Source organism: Chroicocephalus ridibundus, chromosome 2, assembly GCF_963924245.1.
Source record: "Chroicocephalus ridibundus chromosome 2, bChrRid1.1, whole genome shotgun sequence".
Taxonomy (NCBI): domain Eukaryota; kingdom Metazoa; phylum Chordata; class Aves; order Charadriiformes; family Laridae; genus Chroicocephalus; species Chroicocephalus ridibundus.
In genome coordinates, this window is record NC_086285.1 from 92,523,498 (window position 1) to 92,549,723 (window position 26,226).

The 26,226-nt window shown below is 42.9% G+C and overlaps 1 protein-coding gene across 2 annotated transcripts in view; it reads right to left on the reverse strand.

The window, feature by feature from the left end:
* The window catches only part of ADCY2 (adenylate cyclase 2), a 229,686-nt gene extending 204,580 nt beyond the window's left edge, over nt 1-25,106 (reverse strand). For both annotated transcript variants that reach the window (XM_063326199.1, XM_063326198.1), the window contains exons 1-2: nt 24,759-25,106; nt 4,972-5,169 (exon numbers count right to left, since the gene is read on the reverse strand). In XM_063326199.1, the coding sequence (XP_063182269.1) occupies nt 4,972-5,169; nt 24,759-24,989 (429 nt within the window). In that variant the 5' untranslated portion in view covers nt 24,990-25,106. The remainder of the gene's footprint in view (nt 1-4,971; nt 5,170-24,758) is intronic.
* Nucleotides 25,107-26,226: the final 1,120 nt, after the last annotated feature.

Sequence of the window (26,226 nt, forward strand, 5' to 3'; positions counted from 1 at the left end):
GGTACAGCTGACAGCAACTCACCCTCGCTTTCCTGTGCTGCAGGGACTTCACTGACACCTGCCCTGCTCTCCTTCTCAAACGCCTAACTTCTTTTTTTTCACATTGCTTAACCAGACAACACGCTATTAATAATTTACGCCGGGGCCGACCTTAGATAAGGCAGGTCCCAAGCAAGGTGCAGAAATGGGACCTGATGTAATTCCTGTACAAAGAAAATCCTTCCCTTCCATGGACCCATCCAGCTCACCCCGCTGCCTAACACAGGAACTGCCGTGACTGTAGAAAGCCTATGCAGGCCCTCACCCCTCGGCACACGATAGACTGATATCCTCAGGTGCCAAGAGAGTATCAAAAAAATGAGAATTATAAACACTAATACACAAAATTTTGCCTCCACTTCGTAAACCAGGGCTGCTCCAAGGCCCAGACTGAACCCTACCATACCAACACATTGAAACAAAGCAAAAAAAGTGCTTTAGATTCAGATCAAAAAGTAGCATTTAGGCTAAAATAGCCAAACATAAATTCTAAACACATCACTCGCTGGATAATTTTTTTCGGAAATCAGAAGTGTCAAATCCTGCTTGAAGTAATTTTTGTGCTGTAACTGAATATAGACAGGGAGGAACACATCTGGTGCCTGGGCTGTGCAAACGTATTTATAATTAAGTAGAATTGAATACCAAAATCCAGCACTGATAGAATTCATTAGACTAGTATAATGCTGTATAATTACTCTCTTTTTTTATATCATCCACTGTATGCTTTAAGAGCTCTTTTTACCCATTGATATCAATGTGCTATGACATATTTACACACACCCCGTATAAAAGGCTGAGGAAGTATTAGACGTGTCAGAGGATGACATGGAAAGGCGACTGTGGTACAATAACTACACTGTCAGTGAAACGAGAGGAAACTAATTTAAATTCATTCCCCGGCACATAACGCTACAGACAGGTACCGGATTTACATTTTGTAAGGAAAGGTGCTCCTTTCTATAATAGAGAAAAGCCCTAACACAACAAAATCAATACTTCACCTTTTTCCACCAGCACTACACCCTCAACTTGCCTGCCTGGCGTTACTGGCCCTCCACCAAACACACCATCCGCTGATCTCCACACGGACCTTTCTAACCATCATCCTTGGGCCTTTTCTCACTGAAACCATCCCACGCATTATTGCTCACACCTTTGATTTGGAAAAAACTGCCAGCAGGCAATTGCTCTCTCTGAGCCCCTGCGTGACTTCCTTTGCTCTACTTCTTCCCTACCAACCCTGGCCAGGTGTCCCACAACTCCTACCAGACAGCCCAGCCTCCCTCCTGGGCTGTAACACAGACTAGTGCGCGTAGGTCCTGTCAGAGCATCCAAGCTCCCCGGGCCACCAAGGAAAACCAAGCGCTCCACTGCCAAGTTTGGTACTGACAGAAACTTGGGCTGACTCCAAAAAGAAAGGGTTGCCACACTTTAAAAGTCTGTCAGGTACCAAAGACATTTGCCATCACTACCCTAATTTTTTTTCAGGTAAAGCCACCCACTGCCTCACTAAGGCGCCCTCCATCTCCCTCTCAAGGTACTTGCTTCTCTTCATCATCCATGTAGAGGAGTAAGGGGGCTTGGACCAACCGAAGAGGTAAGTTGGTTGGCACAGTTGATAGTGTAAATATCCCAGCTCCTCTCGTAGATAGGTTTGTGATTATGCCCACGCAACCTAGTGACAATTACAGCCATTGGATCGGGCTCAGCAGGCAATTACCAAGCCAGTGTGGGGCTTGCAGACCAGCCCAAGGGATGGAGTAACCGTCTACGGTCGTGCTGCCTTCCCCCTTCCAACAGCGGCCAGACACCTACCTGATAACAGCTTTCTCTCCCAAGCTGTAGCTGCAGCCAAACAAGAGGCAAGGAAATGCAGACAGATAAAAGCAGTCTGCAGGGACAGCAAAAAGATAGCTGAAACCAATTATGATTTGCACTTATTTCACATCAGCTCACAGGTTTCTAACAAAAAAAAAAAAACAATGGCCCTTACCAGCCACTTCATTTCCAGCCCTCCACTGGTCATCAAATTTATTGGAGCTGTGCCTGCAGGCTCAGGAGGAACGGCTCCACATTAAACATATATTGAGTTCTTAACCAAAATAGCCTCTCTGAAGAGGTATTTTTATAGTAAACAAAAGCTGCAAAAGTTCACACCTAAGGTTCCTTCAGACAACAGAGAAAAACTGCATTTAGCTGTTGCAAACAGCCAAAAGGAGCATTAAAATCATTAAGCCAAAACTGAAAGGATGCAGGATTGTCTTTTAAAGGGAGAAGGCTTGCGCATAAATGAAAGAATAACATGTTCTTTCTATAAACTATGGTATGCAGAAAATTCATCTTTCAGTAGTTACTAGTAGACAAGAAATGCCATATTTTTAACAAGCTTAGGATTCGGAAGACATGAAAGATGTGAGTATTTTTAAACTCTGCTGGACCAGAACACAACTTAGGCTGTAATTTGAAGAAAATTAAAATAAAACACTTGTTTAACAAATAAGTGAGCATGAACTGGCTCTTTTTATTTTAATATCTTTCTAATCAGCTCTGTTGACAAAGACATATTTGAAACAGAACTAATTTAAATTTTACATCATATTTCTTTTCTTTCATAGAAAGGATAAAGGAACAACAAAAACACCCTAATAAGCCAAGCCAAATGTTTTTAAAATTCACAAAATGTAAAACTTCAACAAAGAAACTGTCAGTGATCACTGAAGAAGGATTTTTCAGATTTGCTTTCACGTATAATTATAGGAGAGAACACTGATCATTGACCTACGTATTCTTGACGCAGAGCAATCAAAACACCAGCATCACCGGAACACACAGCAGTATTTTACTGCTCACTGCTTTTTTACAAGCGTTCAAAAACATCACACCATGATGAGTCTATTGTGGAAGGTGTCAAGTTCCCAGAAAGATTCCCGTATTTTTTTCAGTTCACTCTTAACAGACACTAGGCAAAAGTATACCTACAAAAGTGATCAACAAAACAACGCTGCTATTCAAAGGGGGAAAAAATAAATATGGTTTTGGGGAAGCGAAGGGTCCCACTGCAGGGAGTCAGACGACCTCTGACTCCCAGCAGTGGCCAGGGGCCACCTGGCCCCAGGCCCTCTCCCACCAGATGCCAAAGGCGCCTGCACGTCGGCGTTAAGCCACACGTCTGCAGCCGGGCCCAGGCCTTCTGGAAAAGCCCTGCCCGCTCTGGGCTGGAAAAGCCTGTGCAGCGCTGGGCAAGGCAGCTGCCTGGAGCTGGCTGCTGCTGGCAGAGCAATCAGTGCAGCTCACTCCCAAATATCCTCTTCTCCAAGCAACACTTGCACGCAAAGCGAGGAGCAGACTGAAACATCAGAGGACTTGTGTCCTGGCAACCTGCGGGAAGACAATGCCTTTCCCCGGAGCTCTGCAGCCCTTCCTGCCTCACACGGCCAGCCACGTCCCTCGGATGCTGTGGGAATGCCTACATTTTTCCTAAGAGGAAAGCAAGGCAGGACAAACTGACTTCACAGCCTAAATACAACCCCGGGACTGAGACATCAGCATCCCTCTTAGATCTCTTTTATGCCACATGCTTTTGAAAATCATTATCGTATATTTGAAATAAAATTAAACTCAGTAGAATTTGCAATGAACAAATAATACGGCTAATTTAATATTTGCATCTAAGCTTGAAAGCCTGAAATATTCTAGCATGACATCCCACAACTGGCAATGAAAATAAATAAATCAAAAAAGTAAGTTCATGCGAATTATCTAGACTTGATGTCACAAAGATACAGTGGGTCCCATTGTGAAATCTGTATCTAGAGAAAAATACTATGTATTCTGATTTGCTTTTTATTACATGTAAGTGTGCCCTGGTTTGCTAGTTTCAAATACTTAAAAAAAAAAGGACAGGAAGGCGGTTTCATAGCTAATCCCTGAACCTTCCTCCAAGAAAATGAGAATATAGAAGTCACCCACAAAGGTAAGGTCTCCAAAACTAATACCACCAACATACACCAGTAATTTAAATAATTTGAATGAAAGATTTTAAAGGAACTACTTGCATACTTAAAGTTCAGTATTTGCATAAGTCTTTGCAAGATCTGAATAACAAGTCAGAGAATTTGTTTCAAGTTTATCTTAAATACCTAGAAGGCATCCCAGATACAGCACTACCATTTAAAGGTTGTAACAAACTCATGGAATCAGCATGAAATTTTCAGAAGACATATATATATATTTTAAAGACTTCTTTCCATCCTTCGAAGGGTCTTACAATTATTGTATCAGGAGTATTCCCATGTAGAGAGGCTTGGGAAAAGGAAAAGGGTATGGCAGAACACATAAGAATCAATCAGTTGGATACTGCACATCATTTATTGATGTTTCAAAAGTGCTGCTATTAAAATGCAATTATATTTTTGCTTTGTCTTCATTCCAAAATTTAAAAAATGTGAAGTGTGCTCCACTGTCTCTCTACTCATTTATTTCCCTAGAAATTAAAGGAAACTCCCAGTCCTTTTTTCTCACACATTGCTAAAGAACATCTTGAAGACCATAGAAAGCCTACACTAAAAGCTCAAACATTTTAAGCTGAAGAAGATAGCAGTCTTAAACAAAACCAGCATTTTTGCCATGTTAATCGGTCACTAGAATCAAATATTCACTATACAAAGAAATCAGTGACTGGAATCAAATGTTCGTTATGCAAATGAGCTTAAAAATATAAAAGCTAAATCCTTCAAATATTTCCATATCCCAAGTATGCACATCTCTCTGGTACTTACAAAATAGACGCGGGGAGTCTCAGCATGCAAACACTTAATCACAAAAACATTTTATGAGATGTCCCACAAAAATTTATGTGAATACTTTTGCCTAGAATGGTTCTTGGAAATGTACCCAATGAAGTAAAATTAATAAAAATGACAGTCTTACCTGGTCCCAGGGGCAGATGATTCCTCCAAAACACATAAAGAGATATCCCATGGCAACAAGACATACCCAGACCACCAGAGAAAATATACGAAGCAGCTTCTTAAAAACAGGTTCTACGCAGACAAGGATAAATATAGCGAAAAAAATTGCTAGGGCCGTTGGAACAGTTATTAAAAATGCCACATGGTCTTCAATTTCCTGGAAACAGAGGAAAACGAAAAGGAAGTTAAAAACAAATGTACTTAAAGGTCAGACGGCAATAACATACTCTAAACTGATGGCACACGGAGATCTCAGAAAGACATGGCTGAATATCAAAAGGGACTTGAATCAAAATAGGATTTCTTTCACTGAAAGAAGCAGTTATTTGGAGTATTAACTTCACAAACAACTATTAACCAGACTACTGCATGGTACTTCTTATACTAAATTGGGGAATAAAGCAGATTGAAAAAAATGTAAATGCACCAGGCCTGTAGGACTGAGCGAATTAAAAGGCAAACCCCATCTGCAGAAGCACCGTAACCTTTCTGCTCCAGAATTCAAAAGATTTCTCTGATTAGTGTGGTTTTCAGGTGAAATTCAAGCCTCCCCATTGAAAACTGCAGCTGTCAGAATGCCTTCCAAATCAACTATGTGTCCATAACTCCATAAAAGCCTTTTTGACAGAGATTTTTGCCAGGTACTATATATTTTGCTTCTGTTTAAAGTATTTCTCTGGAAGGATGGGCTCTAGATTACAAATAAACATTTTCTCCTAGCAACTGCTTACTTCAAAATGCGCAAACGCCACCCCGAGTAAGGACGAGAATCTAACTTGAAGTGAGATTCAGAATAAACAATATTTAAATTTATTTACAGAACTTACATAGAAGTTACTACACTAATATCTTTAAATCACCTAGTGATGGATACATTAAAAAAGAACAAATATTTGATTTTATATTCCTGTATGTGTCGAAAAGTATCTTTGGTTGAAGTACAGCGGCACTGTATCAAAGTCTGGTCTTAGGATCCTTACTCATTCCCGCAGCTGTTATGAATTTTAACAGCCTTATTTGTAGCAAAAAGGATTGCAAAATCAGGCCCCAAATGTGACTGTTGTAACAGGATAAAATCCTCCACTAACCACATACTTCATGCAGAAAAGCCTCCCATCCATTTATTCACGCTGGTGAAATCTTGGCAACAATCTGAAAGTACCTATTTGATGATTTGTAAGCTGTCTAAGCACAAATAAATAACGTTTCTTTTTCCCTAGTCTTGTAGTTTGTCGTTGCTTCCTTAGTGCCCTGACAAATCTTGTTTATCGGTGAGGTTTCAATTTAAATACTTTACTTAAAAGAGTTTTGATGTGACTTTTTTTTTTCCCTTTCTTATGCGTATAAAACTTGTGACAGTCTTATAGTTAGAGGAAAACTAAAAATTTACAAATAATTTTGTAAAATTTAGAAAAATGTAGAAGTAAATTTGTAAATTTGGAAGAATTTGCAAATGTTGCCAGCAATTATTTTTTTTTTTTTTTGTGTGGAGGGTGTGGGTGGGGGGTGTTCCAGGTGTAATAAGTTTTATAACCCGGCATCTATAAAGAAACACTTGATGTAAGGGTCTTGCCCCCTTCCTCTCTTCAGACTTGTTTTGTTTTACTTAAGGTCCTGACTGCACGTGGTCCTGCGCATCGCGACACCCACCTGCGGCATCAGGCACCTCTGCCCGCTCCCCGCTGCTGCCAGCCCAGCACCACCATGCTGGCGCCTACCCCCTGCCACACACACACAAACCGGCTGCCGAACCTCATCCAAAACCCTCCGCATTTCGGCAGGAGAGACGCAGATCACCTCTCTGCATCAGCTGAGGTTCTCCTCCCTGCTGACGCTGGCAGGTTCAACGCAAGGGGGAAACACCATGATGAAAGTCCACATCTTACGGTGCAGCCTGCAGATTATCTTTCACGTCCCCTACCCTGCCCGACAAAAGGCGGAGCTCGTCTTTCAACTCTTCTTATTCTTTCTTGCCTTTTAAATTTACGGAGTCACACGCTTAAGCAATTATTACTGCAGCACTGACGATCAGGGTATAAGCAAAAGAAGAGTCGAGACACTGTAAGTGACAGTGCTAACTTTGAAACGCAAACACTAATCTTCCAGATATTAAATACACTCATTAAGGCTTTCCAGCACTCAGGTAATCATACTGAAAACATATCTATGGGCTTAAAGTTAGGCATAGAGGTAAGCGTCTGCATGGGTACAGAGATGTATGAAGTAAGATACAAGGCAATCTTGCATAGTACGAGACAAAATATAAAACCTAACTAGTAGTAGCAAGAGCTACTGATTTATGTCTCTGAATTTTGTGATTTTTGATCATTCCCATCTCTGAAATTTGTTTCAGTGAGTTGATTTTCATGGTGAATCGATTTTCAGTGGATTGATTTTCACAACCAATGTGAGCCCAGGCAATGCCAAAAGCATTTAACTTCCACCTTTGACTTCTGCACTTCCAGGTGGGATTGCAAATCTCTTGTTACAAGGTCAGAGGAATTAGTCCCTTCACTGATGACAGAACATTATGTTCCTTGCATCATCTGTCATGCAGCCAAAGGTTGCCGCATCGAAGGAACCCACAAGCTCCTCAAGGAAGCCGAGACTCAGAAAAACCACAGATTTAAATGGTGGCAATTTGGTATCTCAGTGATAACGATCATGCTACAAATATACTAGCGAGAATATACACATGCACTTCAACAGCACACTTCTCCGTTTCAGTAAAAAAAATAAAAGTAAATTCTTGTGCATTCTGAGACAATCTTGCTTCATAACAAATCAAGAGTATTTAGGTGTCAGTTTAGAGTTTAGTTTAGAGCGTATCTATGGTCACGTAACTATGTATTCTATCATTAGATCAATCCATGAAAATGTTTGTTCCAGATTAACAGCTGATCAGTCAATTTCCTTTTTTTTTTTAAGCATACACCTATCTCAACACTCAGCCTAGCCATTTTGATCACTAAATCTAAAATTTTCTTTCTGCTTTCTCCCCTTCTCTGGTTGGCTATTGCACAATTTTGCATTTTGTTTTGGTATAAACATATGCAGGGGAAAAAACCAGACCATGATGTATCAGCTCCTCATCACCTGTAAGTGAACGCAGCCCCACTGGCTGCAGCGGGACGTCACCAGTCTGAGGTGACTACAAAACAACCTGCCTTCCGATGGTGCAACCTGCCTTCCGATAGCACTCTACACTGTGAATTCTGGAGTAAAAAACGAAATTTAAAGACAGAACAGTATACACATTAGGCAATCAAAAAATATACGAGAAAAAAATTGTTATTACAATTCAAATCCTTTCTAGAAAGTCTTAATGTGTACTGGGGGGATTTTTTACAGTCCTGCCTGTAAAACACACATTACTGTCAGGTCACCAAAAGCAGGCCATGTGAGGCAGGGATTTATTTTGGAAACTACTTTTAACAATATTTTCCTATTACTTCAGAGGAACTAAATCTTTATGAATTTGTAACTTTGAGAGCAGGACATTTAAAACTTGTAGCTTCCTGATCAATATTTGCAATCATCAGCGTGTTTCAGAGGTTAAAAGATGATGTTGGATGCAAGGACAAATCCTGAAAGCTAACTGTTCTGTTTCCCAAGGAGGTGGGGAAAAAAACCACCCCAAAACACTTTCCTACTTTTTTTTTTGCTAGCCTCAGAAATTAGAATACACCAGAGGTAATGGAATTAAAATATCAGCATGACACTTTCTAACATAATGGCTAAGCCTGCAATACACGGATCTTGCCTGACAGCTCTGTCTTCCTGAGTGTTTCCTAGCTTGCTGTCTTTTAATTACTGAAGAAATTAAAAAGTCTACTGGTAGAATTTTTTCCAATCCACAAAAATTCTTCAGAAGTGTGCGAACATCTGATCACCACGAAAATCTGAAGAATCACTTTCACTCATCTTTCCAAAGCCCACAACCTTCTCTCATTCTACATCCCGTTCTTTCCAGATAATGCCATGGCCTCAGTTTAATTTCAAGCAGCAAAGCTGCTGTAGAGCACTTCACTGTTCTCCGTAAAATCACACAGCTTGACAAAGTATTCTATAAAAATGAACAGACACGCATTTAAAATACCAGTTTTAGCATAAAATCTTTTGCCGTGGTCCCTCATTCTTTTGGTACTTTTTCCTTTATTCTTTTCATCTACTGGAATTTGACAGAAGTCTATATAGAGAGGATGCCTGCTGGGATCTGAAATACCACACACTTAGAATGAACTCGAACAATTTACTACATTAAATTTCTGCTAAAATCACTTTATTTCTGAGATGAGAGAGACACTTTCTAAATGTAAATATAAAAATAAGCGATCAATGTTCTTCAGACTTCAAAACTATGTATGATTTCATACATCGGTTTTCAAAAAAGTTGAGTGTTAAAAAAAAATAAAGGGTTTAAGGATTACTAGCTCACTGACTCCTCCACCAAAACAGGACAACACCTTCCTTTAACCAGACTAACTGACTGAAATAATCTGTTTAGTCACCTCTGTAGCAAAAGTTGCTCATTTTTTCCTGTAAACCCTTTCCAGTACTTGAGAGAATTAGCAATACAGCAATTTTCAGAAGACATGTCATCACCATTCCCTTTGTAGAAGTGGACAGTGTTTCAGTTCTCTAACACCTCAAGAAATAGTTCTCTACAAAGCCAAAAACCTGCAAAAGTCTTTTGGCTGCTTGTGACTCTCATCCCATGGTTTTGTATTTTGGTGAATTTGCTGACGGCTGACTGCACTGTATGCCATCTGCTAGACAGCTGGAAAAATCTCCATTTTATTAGGAGGTGCCGTGCCCTGCTCCTGGCCAAGGAGCTGTACAGTCCTTCATCTAGGACTTCATCGCTTAGGACAACAACTGAAAAGTTTTGGCTGGCCATCTCAGATTTCATTTCCATCAATTCCATCATTATTAGTCCATCTTCACCTCAAAAATGGTGCAGTGTCTTATGGCCAGCTGCAGCCCACATGGTATTTTCTGATCCACAACTTAGAAAAACTCTCCTGCCTTTCATGCCCGTCATTTAGCTTTCATAACACAAAGCTCTGCTTGTTTTTCTTGCTTAGCTGCCTGGTTAGAAGCTTTCCCATGTGCCTTTTTTTTTTTTTTTAAGCTGTTATTGAGCTTTGTGCAACATGTTCAAGGACACTAGCAGAAAGTTAACTGCACTGTACCTTTTAATCAAACCGTCCTAAAGTTTCTGTCAACAAAGCTTTTAATTTTCACTAAGGCCCTATGTAATGTCATGCCTGAGATTTTTTCCCTCTGATTCAGCATTCCCTCTTTGGCTTGGTGGACCAATGATAACAGCATCAAGTTCAAACCCAGTTGTTTCATGATGTCTGTTGTCTTGAGAAAGTCAGTTCTCTCTATTAATGAGCCTGATGTGCAGTCTACGCTTGCCGTGAGCACACAGTGATATCTGACCCCTCGCTAATCTGCAATCACTCCACCAATTTGCACATCACATGGATCAGGTAATTCTGACCAGCGTTACAACTGCCAAGCTGCTGCGCGATGTCATATATAAGCAGCAAGAAGCAGTTCTGCATTCATGGCCAGACTCTACATCATTTTGTATTTGTTAGTACAGTGTGCCACTATTAAAGTAGTAAGACTTTGTTCAAATGACTTCAGATGACATTCTGGTCGCCTGGAGCCTCTCCTCATACTTGAAAGTCATGAACAATGTGTGCTGTAAAATCCCTCCCAGATGAGAAGAGTGGCATTTTGCAACAGCACAATAATTCTATTGAAACCAAGAGGAACTATTCTGTGACTTTACAGGGTCTGTCCTACTTAGCACATAGGACTAATAGTGATAATACAATGATCAGCCTTGTAGGTATTGTGAGCACCCTTCTGACCACCTACGTGCTGGACTACAGTGACAAGTACTTTTTGCCAGACCATTCTTTCTAGTGAGTCCAACTACATATAGATGTTGTCCATCTTCCCACTTACTCAGAAGAAAACAATTGCATCCAGATTTTTCCAAGTTTGCCTGATAGCTATGAGTCAACCTTGCCTGCTTCAGTGTTGTAGCAATGATTATCAGGAACACGAAGTCTGACGTACCAGAGATCACAGGCTTCTCTGCTTAATGCAAAAACGTCAGACCTCACAGGGGGTTTGGAAAGGCTCCTTGGAGGTCCTGAGGAAGAGTCAAAGGCCATGGCTCCTGTGCAAATAACAGTAATGTAAGGAAGGTTAAAAGAAAAGCTCTGGAGGCAAAATACTGGTTGCTAGTGAAGAAGCAGAGAACTATGGGAACATTGCCAGAAAGGCTGCCAAAACGATACACATTGACAAGCAAAAGTTCAAGGAGCAGCTAAGAAAATGTGTTAAAAAGGGAATTCAAAGAAATAGGGAAATTTTGGGAATAGGGAGGGGGAGCCTCTAGAAGGTAGCTGAGCTTAATCTAAACCAGAAAAGAATGAGTTTGCTGGCACTTCAAAGGCCATAGGAAAAGAGTCAAACTGAAGAGGTTTAGAAACATAGTATGTGGTTTAAGAGAAGCAGTAATGTCACAGAATCACGGAATCACAGAATGGTAGGGTTGGAAGGGACCTCTGGAGATCATCTAGTCCAACCCCCCTGCCAGAGCAGGGTCACCCAGAGCAGGTTACACAGGAACACGTCCAGGAGGGTTTTGAATGTCTCCAGAGACAGAGACTCCACCACCTCTCTGGGCAGCCTGTGCCAGTGCTCTGCCACCCTCAAAGAAAAGAAGTTCCTTCTCGTGAAGACCTGTAATTCTCAACTATAGGAAAGGATAGAAGTTGATTAAACTCAAGCAAGAACAAAATGGCAAAGAAAAGCCAGAACAGACAGTCTCTCTTTCTAAAAATTTTGCAGAGAAGTAAAAAACACCCTTGTGAAAGTGTATGCTCTTCTACATAAACTAAAAGCTTAAGAAGCTAGATGAAGAACTAAAATGCCTGTTGTTGAAACAATATTAGTTATACAATAGTCTTACTGAAAGCTTGGTGGGAAAAAAGAGCAGAGTACTGAAAAAGCAGAAAAGAATGAAAGCCAAACACTTCAGCAGGGATTGAAGAAAGGCTTGTATGAAACAAAAAACTAGACTGAACAAAGGTTTATCAAAATAGATTACCTAGAGGACTGCTTACCCAACCAGGATGGAAACTATTTGAGATTCTATGAAACACAGATAAGAAAGGCTGACAAAGAAGAAAACTCAACAGGTCAAGGGATAATTTCAGTGACTCCCGGCTAGACTAGCTAAGGATAGCAACAGTAGACTGAACCTGAGACCACTGTCTATGCCTCATGCACAAATGAAAAAACAAAACAAACAAACAAGTAAACAAAGAAACTAAAAAACACCCATACAAAGACAGAGAAAACACTCAATCTGATCTCAAGAAGTGGAAAGAACCCAGTTCATAAAGTATCACTATTGAGGAGTTGCTTTATAACAATGATAAACCTTGTTAAGCAAACAAATGAAAAATGAAACCCAAGCACTAAAATTGAAAGGGGGAGCTAGAAGCTTACAGCCTAAAATCTTTGTAGGTGGCCTGAAGACACTATAAAACTCAGAGGGACAGGCCAAAAGCTAATCAGTTCCCAAAAGTGACTTGAGAAAGACCAAAACACAACTAGAATGCCTGAAGAGCCAAGCAGGGAAGCTTCTAAAAACTATCTTAAAAAACAACAAAAAAAAAAAAAACTGAAAGGGGATAATATAAAGGATCATAAAATTTATCAGGATTAATATAAAGACTCAATAATGCAGGCCAAGAAAAGGGCTTGAGAAATCATTTGTAAGAGTATAAAAATAAGTAGTAAATTCTTTTTGAAACATCAACAGGAGTTGGCAGCCTGCTAAAGGACTTCTAACCAAACAGATGATGCAGGTACTAAAAACAACAGTTAGAGAAGAGCCGAGTGTAGCAGAAAGGAGTTGGGGTTTTTTTGTATCTTTTTTGTATTTTTGTTCAGCGTGGGGTAATTCTCATTCCAGAATATTCTATGCAGGGGGAACACATCAGAAGATCTGTCTCAAATTGAAGTATCAGTATAAGGCATTACAGACAAAAGCAGGAATGTGAAATGTAAAAAGAATCACCACAAGCAGATAGGGTTTCCCAGAAAGGGCCAATTGCGCTCAAAGGAAAAAGAGCTAAAAGTGTGGTAACACGTAACCTCCACCCAAAAAGTGCCCCAGTATCCAAAGACAGGAATGTGATGTGACGCCAGTCTCTCCCAGGACCCCTCTCAAAGACTAAGGGAAATACCAGTAGGTCTGGTGTCTATCCTGCTAATTTATTTTTTTTTAAAAGTTCCCAGAGTGCCCACAAGACTCCTCAAGAATCCTAGGGTGTATGTTGTTGTGCATATCCATAAAAATTTGGGAAAAGGGATGAACAGCAATCTGACAAAGATGAGGGCCAGCTACGAGGGATTACAAAAGGATCTCATAATAGTCACTACTGAGCAAGAAAATGGCAGATGAATTTCAGTGGAGATGTATGTGAAGTGATGCGGCTCAGACAACACAATCCTAATTCTGTACACATGAGAAGGGGTTCTTGGTTGACTATTAACACTTAGAAATTGAGATATTTGGTGTTTATCATAGGTAGACCCATGAAAACATCACTTTGGTGCTCACTAGCAGTCAAAAAACCAACACAAAATGCAGAACATAGGAAAAGAATAAACAAGAGAGAACATAATGATGCCACCTCAATGCATGATGAAGACTGTAAACAACTCTGGCTCTACCACCACCACCACTTCCAAATGAATGCAAAAGAACTAGAAAAGATAGGTTTCCAAGGATGCTCAAAGCTGCAACACAGTAGCTTGATACTGATGGAGTAACATTTGGTTTTAAGGTTTCTCTTCTCTGCATGAAGTGAGCACAACTGTCCTTTGATACATCTCTTTTGATTTTAAAAGGTATTGTCCACCTCAGAGCAAGAGAGAACAACCTCCACTTGAGCTGCCTGGCTGGGGAACTCCATGAGCCTGTGACCATTCCTACTGTATTGTATGCCATGGGATAGAGGACAGACACCTATCCCTGCCAAAAACATAATTAGCAGAGTCTGTGTGCTTGTATATTTTATATGCAAAAATATGCCCTGTGCAAACCCCATGCACCCAACCTGAAAAGTAAGCAGCTTTTCCTATTTCTTTATACATCCTTATTTGGCCAATTGGCAGTTTTCTCTCTCTTGATTTATTTTCCATCAGTTTGTATCCTCTCATCTTGTTAACCACATGTCATATACAATCAACATGTCGGTGCATACAACCATTTATTTAACAAGCTTGGGTTCAAAGGGCACGCAGGGGGTCAGGGAACATGAACTGTCATGCTTTACCGTCATCCAGCACCATCTCAATCTTCTCTCAGGCTGGCAATTATCAAAAGTAGCTCTACTTCAAGACATTTAACAGACTATGAAAAAAAAGGTGGTCCAACCCAGTTCCTAGTGGCTACAACACTCAGCTGGTGCACTTACAAAATTGTCCTACCCGATGACACTAGCTGGCAACCACAGGAGATAAACCATGTTCCAGAGAGCAACAACAGTTAATTACGTTCTGCTCCCTGAAATGTCCCCTTCGGAAGAGGGCTGAGACAATACAGGGCAAAGTGAGCAAAAGTTTGTGCTTTGATGAAACTAATTATTTCAGGCTCCAGAAGTAATTATCACCTACTCATATAATTTAAATTATTTTTAATGTAAATGTAAATCAACATACCCTTCTTGCATGCTTTATTCTACTTGTATTGGTTCTGAATTCCCCTTCACAAATGTGGCTTAATAATTTAGTTTAGCTTGTTTTGCAGATGTTCTCAAAATCCTTCCTCCTCTTATTTTCAAAATAATCTTGAAGAAACTCTCCAATAAATACAAAGATAAATTGAGTAAAACACTTATGAGAAATGCATGCTTTGCAGTTAAATATATTCAAAATATGTCACTGTGGAAAGAACTACAAGACTTAAACGTTATGGATAATACAGTCCTTCACAGGACTGAAAAACATGTTTTTCAGATTAACTGCACTGTACACATATTAAAAGTGAAATTATGGCTTTCCTTGTACCCATATAGACCCGTGGAAGTCAGAAATATTAAAGTACTCATTTGATTCTTTGAGCTATTTAATATTGACAGTTACATGTTTTGTCTGTCACTTTTAAACCAAAGCTAAAAGGCGGCTTTCCCTCACTACTTTACTCTTGACATAATAACAGGAGAATCTGGCTGTAATCAAGAAAAAACGTCAAGATGGAACTTGCTTAAAAGTAAGGATCACAAACTTTGAACCAGGGAGCACATGAGTTTCAGCATATGAGGAAACAGTGCTCATTTTAAAGGTCTGTTTAATGAAGAAAAAGGTAAGCTTAGGTTTCTTTCTCTACCGGGTCTTTTAAAAACACATTTTGCAAGAATATTCCACAGATTTAACATATCGGCATAATAAGGTAACATGAAAAATAGTTTTAATATCGAAAAGTCACTACTGTCATTGTGTAATTACTTTTCAAGTTTTTCCTAAGGTTTTGCAGTTACTTACTAAACACAGTTATTATTATTGCAGAAAATGTTCTTAAAATTTACTCCCCTAAGGACACTTTCCACACTCTCATAGGTCTCTCAGTTCAACTGACTTCAAGCCAAAGAGATTTCTTATTTCATTTTTGACTCCAGGATCAGGCCCACGTTCTGCAATGGGTATTACTTCTATAATGATAAAATTTCAAATAAAGGTAACCAACATGTTAGCTTACATTTGAAATATAACTGTGCCAAATAACACCTCCATAAAGGAGCAAAACTTCACACACACTCATAGGAAATAGAGTGAAAGAGATTCTGCAAATCCAGGCATTTCTATTTAGTGTTAGCTGAGGATTTATTTAACCAGTACTTTTATCCCATTTCATTAAGGCAAAGGTAAGAATATATTAAAAATCAAAGAAACCAAAAACAATCTGGTGAATTGTTTTAGATGTCACATCACTTGATGAAGCGTCTAAAATCCCACCACCTACCAGTCAGGTTTGGAAATCGCCTGGACTCACTGGGGCAGAAAACGATCCCAGTGAGAGACTGTGGCCACTTTCTGGCGCAAGCTAGTGGGGTGCCAGTGGGGATTACAGGACCAGCTACTGCTCTGAACAACCTACCACCTCCTAGGTCTTGACCAGAGTAGACTGTGCTTAGACCACCACAGTGGGCTGCATCAAAGAAAGGGAATCCATCCACCTGCCAGGGTATATAAAGCAAGAGGAGTGACATATGAGGAAAGGCTGAGGGAGCTGGGCTTGTTTAGCCTGGAGAAGAGGAGGCTGAGGGGAGACCTTATCGCTCTCTACAACTACCTGAAAGGAGGTTGTAGAGAGGCGGGGATCAGTCTCTTCTCCCAAGTAACAAGCGATAGGACAAGAAGAAACGTCCTCAAGTTGCACCAGGGGAGGTTTAGATTGGATATTAGGAAAAAAAAAATCACTGAAAGGGTTGTCAAGCATTGGAACAGGCTGCCCAGGGAAGGGGTTGAATCACCGTCCCTGGAGGTATTTAAAAAACATGTAGACGTGGTGCTTATGGACATAGTTTAGTGATGGCCTTGGCAGTGTTAGGTTTACGGTTGGATTCGATGATCTTATGGGTCTTTTCCAACATAAATGATTCGGTGATTCGATGAGAGCAGGAGCACTAGCAAACAGGTGCTGAGCCAAGTTCAAAGAGTATCTGTTTCCCTAACACACGTCTCGGCAGAAATAAAGTGTCTGAGTCTTCAGCCTGATTTCAGTCTTGCTGGAAAAGGAGCTGGGGGAATCTAGTCTTCCTAGGATTTTCCTGCAGGGCTGACCAAAGTACCAGCAAACTGGAGGCATGGATGGAGAAATTCTACCTGGAATGGAAGGATAGCAATCCCACTTGTACAGCCAGTGGGCAGGTCCACTGTGCATGCCATAGCATTTAGGATATTTAAGAGGTCCCACAGCACACAGTTCAGCTGCCTGAGAAGGCAGGTGGAAAACGCAAATTCTGACTACTTTTGCAAACTCCAGTGAGTGACTCTGAAAAGCCATCAGTCCACATGGGATCTCCTGGGACTTTCCAATGATCAAATATCAGACTGGTTGCACCTGAAGCTGTAAAAGAAAGACATCTGGGCCAGAGCACATCTTATCCCAGCTGCCCTCTGTAGCACACTCTGAGCATGCAACCAGAAACCATTGCTCCTGCACTCTGGAGCACATCTTCCAGGTTAGAAAAACTTCAAAACTAGAACCATGGATGGTGGAAGAAGTGGATGCTCAGCCAACAGACCTGAGGGCAAGGCTGAGAGGCCAGTGGTGATGGGTGCTGCTCCTTCTGCGTCTCCTAGACACAAGCCTGGAACAGGCTCTCACCAGGAACAGCAAGGGACTTTTATAACACGTGGGCACCCCTAAGAACAAGAGTTCTGTTTATAGACAAGAGATAAAGAAAATGTTTCTATGCAGGCTGGAGAAAGAGACAACTGGGAGGATACGTGTAGAGACAGCCTTACACTCCTCTGCACAGATGGTGCAACAGTCCCTTGAATTTTCGGCATCATCTGAATAAGGTTCAGTGTCCGGAGGTTGCTTATTCAAGATATAAAAATAAAAGATCTGGAGAAGAAAATGTGTGGAGCTGTTTTTTTTCAATAGGATCAGGAGTGATGCTCAAAGGAAAAAAAAAAAAGAGAAGGCAGGGAAAAGGGGCAAAACCACGCTAATTCACTTATTTTCAGGTCCAGATGCTCCAAAACAGAAGTTTAATCTGTTGGCATCTTCTCATCATCACATATCAATAAGTCTGAAGCTGACTCAGTTCTTTCTAAAATATGCAGAAGCCACTGTGGCAGCACTTAGCTTGTTTGGGATCACAGCTTGGCTATGACTGGGGATGCAGGTGCAGGATGAAGCACTACAGGTGTTCAGCTGCACTTTGTCCCCATGACGCTGGCACACCAGCCGCTCAAGAGATTTGCAGATCACTTCTATCTGCATTAAATGTCCATGCCACCATCAGCTTGGAGTGGTGCATGGTGCAGTCTGGAAGATTCCAGTGATTGCTACCATTACAACAAGGAGAAGTTTTCTTATTCACAGCATAAACGTAGGGACTGTGATCTCTGGTTAACATCCTTAATCTGGGAGACCTCTTGAAGGCTCAACCAAAGAAACCTATTCATCATTTTTGTAGGTGTTTTAAGATCCCCACTAATGGGTCAGATACCTTTGTCCACAACAAGGAACTTGAAAACAAATTTTAAAAATTTAAGCAAGATACGCAGAGAGGTATTCACCGGTCCATGGCAGATCCACTATGAAGCTGCCAATACATGATTTGTGAATCCACATACCTGGCTTGATGCTGATAAAGACAGCAGACAATCATAGCCCAATCCATCATCTGTCTTATGCCCATTGCACCTCAGGAAACAGCAGCTCTGGTCAGTGTGTTATTTGTCATTTTTGTCAGCTGCAGTATTGATTAGGAGTTGTGGATCCACTGTTTTGAGTCACAATTTGTGACATTAAATAAGCTTTCCATTGCCAGGGTATCCACAAAACTTTAGGATTGCAGTTCAAGGTTAAGCATTTTTCCAACATAGCCATACCTACGGTTTTATCGAGTTCTTATTCAGCATTCAGGTTATTCGATGTGAAGGATGAAACAGAGGTACGCAAAGTGAGATTGCCACCGGCACCTCATTATCTTGATGGCTCTCTGTTCACAGGCTTGTTAGGGACTGGCAAATGAGACAGGCTCTTAGCAGCATTAAAAGTAACCACAGATGTACTGGGAGTGTCATTAGCAAATGAAACAAGAAAAGGCCCAGAGTGATGTCGTACCGAGGAATGAAACCAGACACAAAGCTGGACAATTCCTGCTTCAGACAGGAAGATGCAGCAACCTTTACAGGCCTGACTAAAGAGGTAATACTGGCTAAAGAAGTCATGTTCAGACAACCAAAGATCCCACTGGGAGGAACGTCTGGCAGGGGCAGCAACATCCTAAGACCGTATCAAATAGCCAGCAACTATAGCTGCCAAATAGCCAGCAACTATAGCTGGAAGAATATATTGTAATATTATGGAGCCTACAGACAAGAAAAAAAATTCGAAACATAGGATTTCCTCATGGAGCATTTTGATAAGGGACTTGAAAGCAGAACTTTATGCTCAATTATAGCTGGAATTAAGGAAAGGAAAGGCATTATAAATACACTAATGTTTGTTTTGAATTCTTGTTCATCTTGGTAGTAGCAATAAGCTGGCAGAATGAGTTTGAGAAGAGGTAGGGTACCTCCTGGGCGCAACAACCACAGCATCAAGCATGTAACCAACCCTGTCTCTGCTTGTCCTTCAATTAGTAAGGATTTTCCTGGTTCATTACCTTTGCTTTGACTTAGCTTTCTTTTTTGGGGAATGGATGTGCTGGAGTTTGAAAACTGTATAGCAGATTCTTTGGCTTACTTTCTGTATGCAAAGATTGCAAGGAATGCTTTCAGACCTTGGGTATTCTTGGACTTTGGGAGGACAGTTGGTGCTCTTGAACCAAAAAAGCTTTAAATTGCACAGGGCTGATCTCAAAAGTTTTCCTAGAATTGAGAGTACAAGTGAACTTACAGTACAGCTGTATTATTCTGTGCAATTAGGTTATAACAGAGCATCTCATGAATAGGGATATAGCATCACCACAACATCAGTGTGGTGACCTTTTGGTGTGGATGGATGAATTTTTCAGATCCAGAGTACTGATGAGAACATTACCAGAAGCATGCCACAGACAGCCTTCTGCAGACACCTTGAGACACTGTGATGAGAATGATGCAACGTGTCTTCCAAAGCTACTTTCTCCACGTAGACTTGAAGACTTTCCCCCTTCCATTTCAGGATGAGATTCTGATCATGGAAATCTGGAAGGGTTTGGCTGATGCCCAGTTTTTACCAGAAGAAGCAAGGATTTCTTTTAGACAAAGTAAGACCAATTAGAGGGAGGGAGGATTTGCTGTCATTCTGATCAAGGGCGCTTCCCAGTTGAAGCCCCAGGAGGCTTACAGGACTCTTCTTATGCTCTTCTCTTTATGCAGAGACAATTCCCTGCCAGCCAGGTTGGCAGCTAAAAAGTTTTAATGTGCTCCTTCAGAATGAGGCAGCTACCTTGGCTTCCATTGCAGGATCAGCTGAAGGTAAATTGAGTCAGTCTGATGCCAGAAAACGAGTTCCAGCAGAATATACATCTGCCATGTTGCAGGTACACCTCCCTCATTAATTGCACTCTCCCTCTAAGAATGATTGCCTACTCCCACTTTTGCTACAGAAGGTATTCGGTCAGGTCAGCGATGTAGATGTGCAGCCAACCTTCAGTTTCTTGGGTTCAGGAATCATAACTGAGCCTACCAGCATGATCATGGAAGCTTTCAGTAACTTCAAAGAAGTGGCTGGGGGGGATCATCACAAGCAATCATTAGACAGCTAAAGCAAAACCATCTCATGGTGCTTTAGAAGAGGGAAGGCATCAGAATGCCACATTGTAGAAGCACTTTTCACCCAACACATGCTCCACTTGGCCAATGATACCATCGAGAAGCATGCAGCTGCACATCAACAAACTTCAACACATAGACAACCACATCTTAAGAGCTTTACAAGGTCACATGTAGCAGCAAGGATTCTGGAGACAGATAAAGACCACAGACTAGTGTTAAAGGTAAACGCTGCATAGCGGGCTTCCAGTCTTTGAGCAAGGGGCACAGTCCAGCCTAAAAGAAAACACACGTATATCTGGCAGTAGGTTGGTGGACCTTGAGTTTTGGGCAAAGGGACAGAAATAATATCTTGACAGACTTGGGTCTTCTCCCACTTACACCACAAGGTCCTTATCTGTGCTAGACGATTATGATATCTCTGAACTGCAGGTTTTTATTGAAGCCTGTATCTATATCTATGGACAGGGCACTCTTTATGTCTGGAAAATACATGAAGTTATGGCCTTCCACTAAATTGTACAATTTGGGCATCATCCCTGTTTTCAGTCAGAGTTTTGCTTAACTGCATAAGAAACAAAACACCACAACTGCAGATACTTCAGGTACACTCACGTTTTACATTATGAATTTTAAAATGGCTTTTTTTTTTTTTTTGGGGCCTACAAATTGCAGTTATAATAGATATGCTCTGGCCAGAGACAAAACTGTTCCAGATACCACTAAAAATGGTCATAAGTTCTTAGTACTAAAAAGAGAGGGGGGCAAATAATGAATTTGTCCTTCATATTATATTGAAAGAAGAAGACAATAACCAGACAGAAAATTAAGCTGACCTCCGGTGTTTCTAAGCACTGGAAGGCTTTCTCAGGTTTGGGAAAATAATTTACTCTCTATCGATTAACGCAGCAGCTAAACATGGATGACTGATCTCATTTTGCCAGTTTTCAGTTCATGCCAGGGACAGAGGAACACAGAGGGTACTTTGACACAGGGAATTCAAAGGTTGGTACTATCACTACGTTACTTAGAAGTCCAAGCTGTGAATGGTCAACTTTCAGGCAGACTCCGGGAGTCTTCTATCTAGTGTCTGAGGAGACGAGTGCTTAATTCCAAAGGTCAAAATCACAATATTTTTCTGAAACAAACAAAAGCAAAACCTCCCAAGAAACCTCTCTCAGTAACAAAAGCAGTACATTGTCTGAAAGTAATCAGATTTCCAGGCACACTTTGTAAGTAATCTTGTTTACTGTAATTTTGCAACAGCTTTTATAAATCTTTCATCTGAAATCAGGAAGGCTACGGCTCGTATTCTGACAGGTTGAAATAGCTGAGTAAGTGGAATACATCCCTGTGTGGTTGGCTATGTTTGGGAACACTTAAGAATACATTGCCAAAAAAAAAAAAATCAGCAACTCAGACACCACAGTGATGTATTTTAACAACCAAATAAAAAATTAAAGTAGAAGGAAAGCCTCTCACTTCCATTGGTTTCGGGGCTTTTTTAAGGAAGCCTAGAACATAAAAATGGTTCGTGCTTCACGAATATCCATTTTTTCTGAACAGTGTCCGATTCCACATTCTATGTTCTAAGATGTTCTTTGAAGTACAAGTGAGAAATACGAATCCAGTGTTACGGTGAGTCATTTGGGAGTTTTTTTTCCACACCGGGCTTCAGTAACTTTCAGTAAAATCTTAACTGCTTTGTATGAAATCTAAAGGAAACAACTGTTAAGAAAGATTAACTTCAAATGCAGAGACCTACACACAACTCTCCCACTTCACTTCCATTGCTCCTCCTTTACAAAATTAAATCTTCTGTCAAAACAATTGCATGCGTACTGGGTGTGCAAAATAAAGACGAGGATATTAATATTGTCTCCTGTGGCTCAGACACTCATAACTGCTTGCCCCTTTCGTACCATCAGGCACAAAAAAAAATTACTAAGGATTCCGCAGCTATATAAAATGAGTATTCTTTACTCAGGTGCAGGAGAAACAGATCTAAACCTTCAGGAATATTTTAAGTACAAACTCAACCAGAGCTAGACTATAATAAAATGCTTTTAGGTGAAACTCTGGGCAGGGCTCCAAAGGATTTTGCCTAACATCCTGTGGCTGGAATTCTGTATAGGCAAGCTTTCTCTCCGCATGAAGTTACTTTCATCCGCTGACTGGAAACTTTAAGGATGAACCCCACCTCTCTCTCCACTCACCCGTCCAGTTGTTAGCCACAGGAAGATAAAGGCTCAGGAAAAAGGTTTTAAAAGCATTTTTTTTCCTCTTCCGGTATGTCTGGAATTCCAAAGGCAGACTGAACTATAAAATTCACTCTTTCTGAAGTAGTAACGTCTGGTGAGATTTGGCCAGCTCATAGTTTTTTTTCTGTAACTTTCAGCAGTCCTTTGATCTGGGCCCAGTGTTACGCTACTGCTGTTACCATGAATGATTTACCTCAAGAAATGGAATTACGAAAATAAGCATGTGCAACTTGTAAACAAGCTGTACATCATACTGTGACTGAAAGGTATGAAATTTAATGCTGAACACTGTCAAGCCCAAGTTCTGCCGTGTACGTCTCCGCACCTAACTGTGCCTCAGCCTCGATATCTGATGCACTTCCATTTCCATCATTGGTCCCTTCAGCCCCAATGGACAAGCACCCAAGTTAACACACCAGTAATGAGATAAGATGTTGAATTCATATTTTGTACACAGAGCTCCAAAATAGAAACATTCAGGCAGTAAACAACTGAATTATGAGGCATCACCGTTCCTGGCCTCACATTAGCTCTTTTACAACTGTTCTGTATTTAGTAGGAATGGCACTTTAAACAAAAAGCTCAAAAAACAATTAATACAAATACTAAAATGAAATGAAACAGCACTTAACTCCAAGTTCAGCCAATCCTGCAAGCCGTTCCTGCAGTTTTTGAGACAAAAGTTTGGTCATAACAAGCAAGAAAGCAGGATTCTCTGTCTGCTTAAGCAAACGCTGTTATATGCAGTGCCTCTAGAAGAGAATCCATTATATTATACTAACCTACTCATCCTTGCTCTTAGAGATCAGTAGCTCTATTCAATCAACATTAAGCTTTCCAGGAGACCATTAGAAGATTTAAAAAAAAAAAAAAAAAAAAAAAAGAAGGATAAAAAGTCCGAGACCCCCCTCAAATCCCCATTCTTTACTTCAGAAGTATACAGTAAATGCAAACAGCCTGCCTCTAATTATTAACAGCAGGAAAACTCTGTAAGGAGCAAGAATTTTACTGCCCTCTGCAGCTTTTCCTTTGCGTTCAACGCAAGGGCAAAACGCCACAGATTTCTGGGTGAGATAAACTGATAGCGACTGTCATCTGCCGCTGTGACATATTTTTCTTCCCGAAGGCTGGAAGCCCCGCCATGGACAGGCAGAAAAGGTATCCGACCGACCAAACTTCACCTCCCTTAACAACGAAGGCTGCGCTGCCCCAAAAGCTTTCTTCAGAAAATGGGTCAAACGCTAGAAAACGGTATAAGGGGGGGGAGCAAAGAGGGAACGGCCCCTGCTTACTTGCCATAAAAATGTTACTTCGGACACTGGTACGGACTGCATTATTATTTTTTTTTTGTGCGGCGGTTTAAGCGCTGCCACGCAAAGGCCAATACGGCCAAGCTGCCAGTTGGAAGGCAGCGGCGACAATGAATTAAGCGAATTAAACTGGATGCGCTTGTTGACTCAGTTTTCGCCCCATCGCGCCGCCGCTTGCTCCATCGCCGCCTCAAAACACCGGGCAGCAAAGTTTGGGCGAAGTGGGGGGGTGGGTGTCCCCGGGCCCCGCCGCCGCCGCCGCAAACACCCCGCCGCCTCCCTCCCGCCACCAACTTTCCTCCGCAGCAGAAGCAGCAGCAGCAGCAGCACCGGTTCTCGCCCGCGCCGTCCCGTCCCGTCCCGCCCGGCTCGGCTCGGCTCGGCTCGGCTCCGCTCCGCTCGGCGGAGAGCGCCCGGTGCGGAGATGCCGGCGGGCGGGCGGGCGACAGCCGGGATGCCCGGCGGCGGGAACGGGGATGCCGGGCAGCCGGGATAGCCGGCGGCGGGAGCAGGGATACCGGGTAGCGGGAGCGGGGATGCCCGGACGGGCGGGCAGCTGGGATGCCCGGCGGCGGGAGCGGGGATGCCGGACGGGCGGCAAACGGGTCTCAGACCGGCAGGTCGTCTCTTACCAGCCCGGAGGCGAAGAAGACGGCGAGGAAGGCCAGGCAGGCGCCCATGACGATGAGGAGCAGGAAGACGACGAGCGGGTGCTGCTGGCTCATGCAGTAGTAGGACTCGTAGAGCCAGTCCCGGGAGCGGGACTGCTCGCCGCTCGCCCCGCAGCCGCCGCCGCCCGCCTGCTCTGCCCGCTCCAGCAGGTAGCGGCGTCTCCTCCTCATCATCATCGCCTCTTGCCACATCGGGCAGAGCCCGCGCAACTCCCTCAGCGCCGCCGCCGCCGCCGCCGCCGCTGCTGCAGGAGGCGGCAGCCGGGGAGTGGAGCGGGGCGCGCTCCCGCGCGGGAGGCGGAGAGGAGGAGCCGCGGCGGCGGCGGCGGCGGCGGCGGCGGTGGCATGGTGCGGCGGGCGACCGCGGCCGCCTCGTAGCCCGCCTGGGGCTTGGTGAGCCTCCGGGAAGCGCCACCCCGCAGGCACATGCCTTGCCCGGCTCCTGCGGAGGTGGGGGCGGGAGGCTCGCTCCTCCTCGGCGGGGAGGGAAGCGGGCGGACGCCCAGAGCAAGCGCCCAAGGGCGGCGGCGGCGGCGGCGGGAGCGGGGGGCGCCTGGGAGGGCGACCGTGAAAGCGGCCCTTGCTCCGCTCCCCTCCGTCCCGGCGCCGGGAGATGCCCGAGGGGCGGCAGGGACACCTGCCGCCGCCACCGCGCCCCGCCGCCACCCTGCGCCTGCTTCCGGCCGGGAGAGCTCGGCGTCCCCGGAGGGCTCCGGTGGTTCCGCAGGTGTCGCATCCGACGGCGGCAGGTGGCCGCGGGGCGCCCCGTGTGCGGCTCCCGGGCGGAGGCCGCGCCTTCCCGCGGGTGCGGGGCAGCATCTCCCGAGGGCAAGAGGGAGATGCCTCTGAAAATCTCTTCGAAATGACTCCGGCGGGCGGAGGGCTTGGCAGGGCTGTTTCGCTGCGTACCTTTCCCGGAGGCTGAATCACCTTTTTAGAAATCACACCTCGGTTTCTGTCAAAAACAGACATTCAAGTTAGGAAGCAGCATAACATACATTGTCCGCAGCGTTCCTTGCTCTGAAGGACTTAGTTATTCCTAACAAAGTAGGCACTTGAAACAAACTGGACATGTAACTCACTGAAGTTACCTATCCATCATGCACAGCATGTGCCGGTTTTGTAACCACATGCACAAAGTTCTTCTTCCCCAGCCCTCTGCCTCACTGAAAGTCCCTCCCCGCAGGACAAATGCCTCTCGGCCCTTTCTGACCTGCTCACCGGCCTCTGCTGTTGCTTTGCCCCATCCTTTATCTCCCAGGGGATGCAGGGCTGCCTAAGCTCTCCGTGGAGAGGAAGAGACCAAAGCGACATGGATGCTACTGGGCCTAAAGGTCCCAAGGGTGGCTTCTGGGGACTGAAGTAATGCCAGGAGCAAGAGGGAGTTAGGAGTACTACAACACTACAAGAGGTGCAAAACTGGCATTAC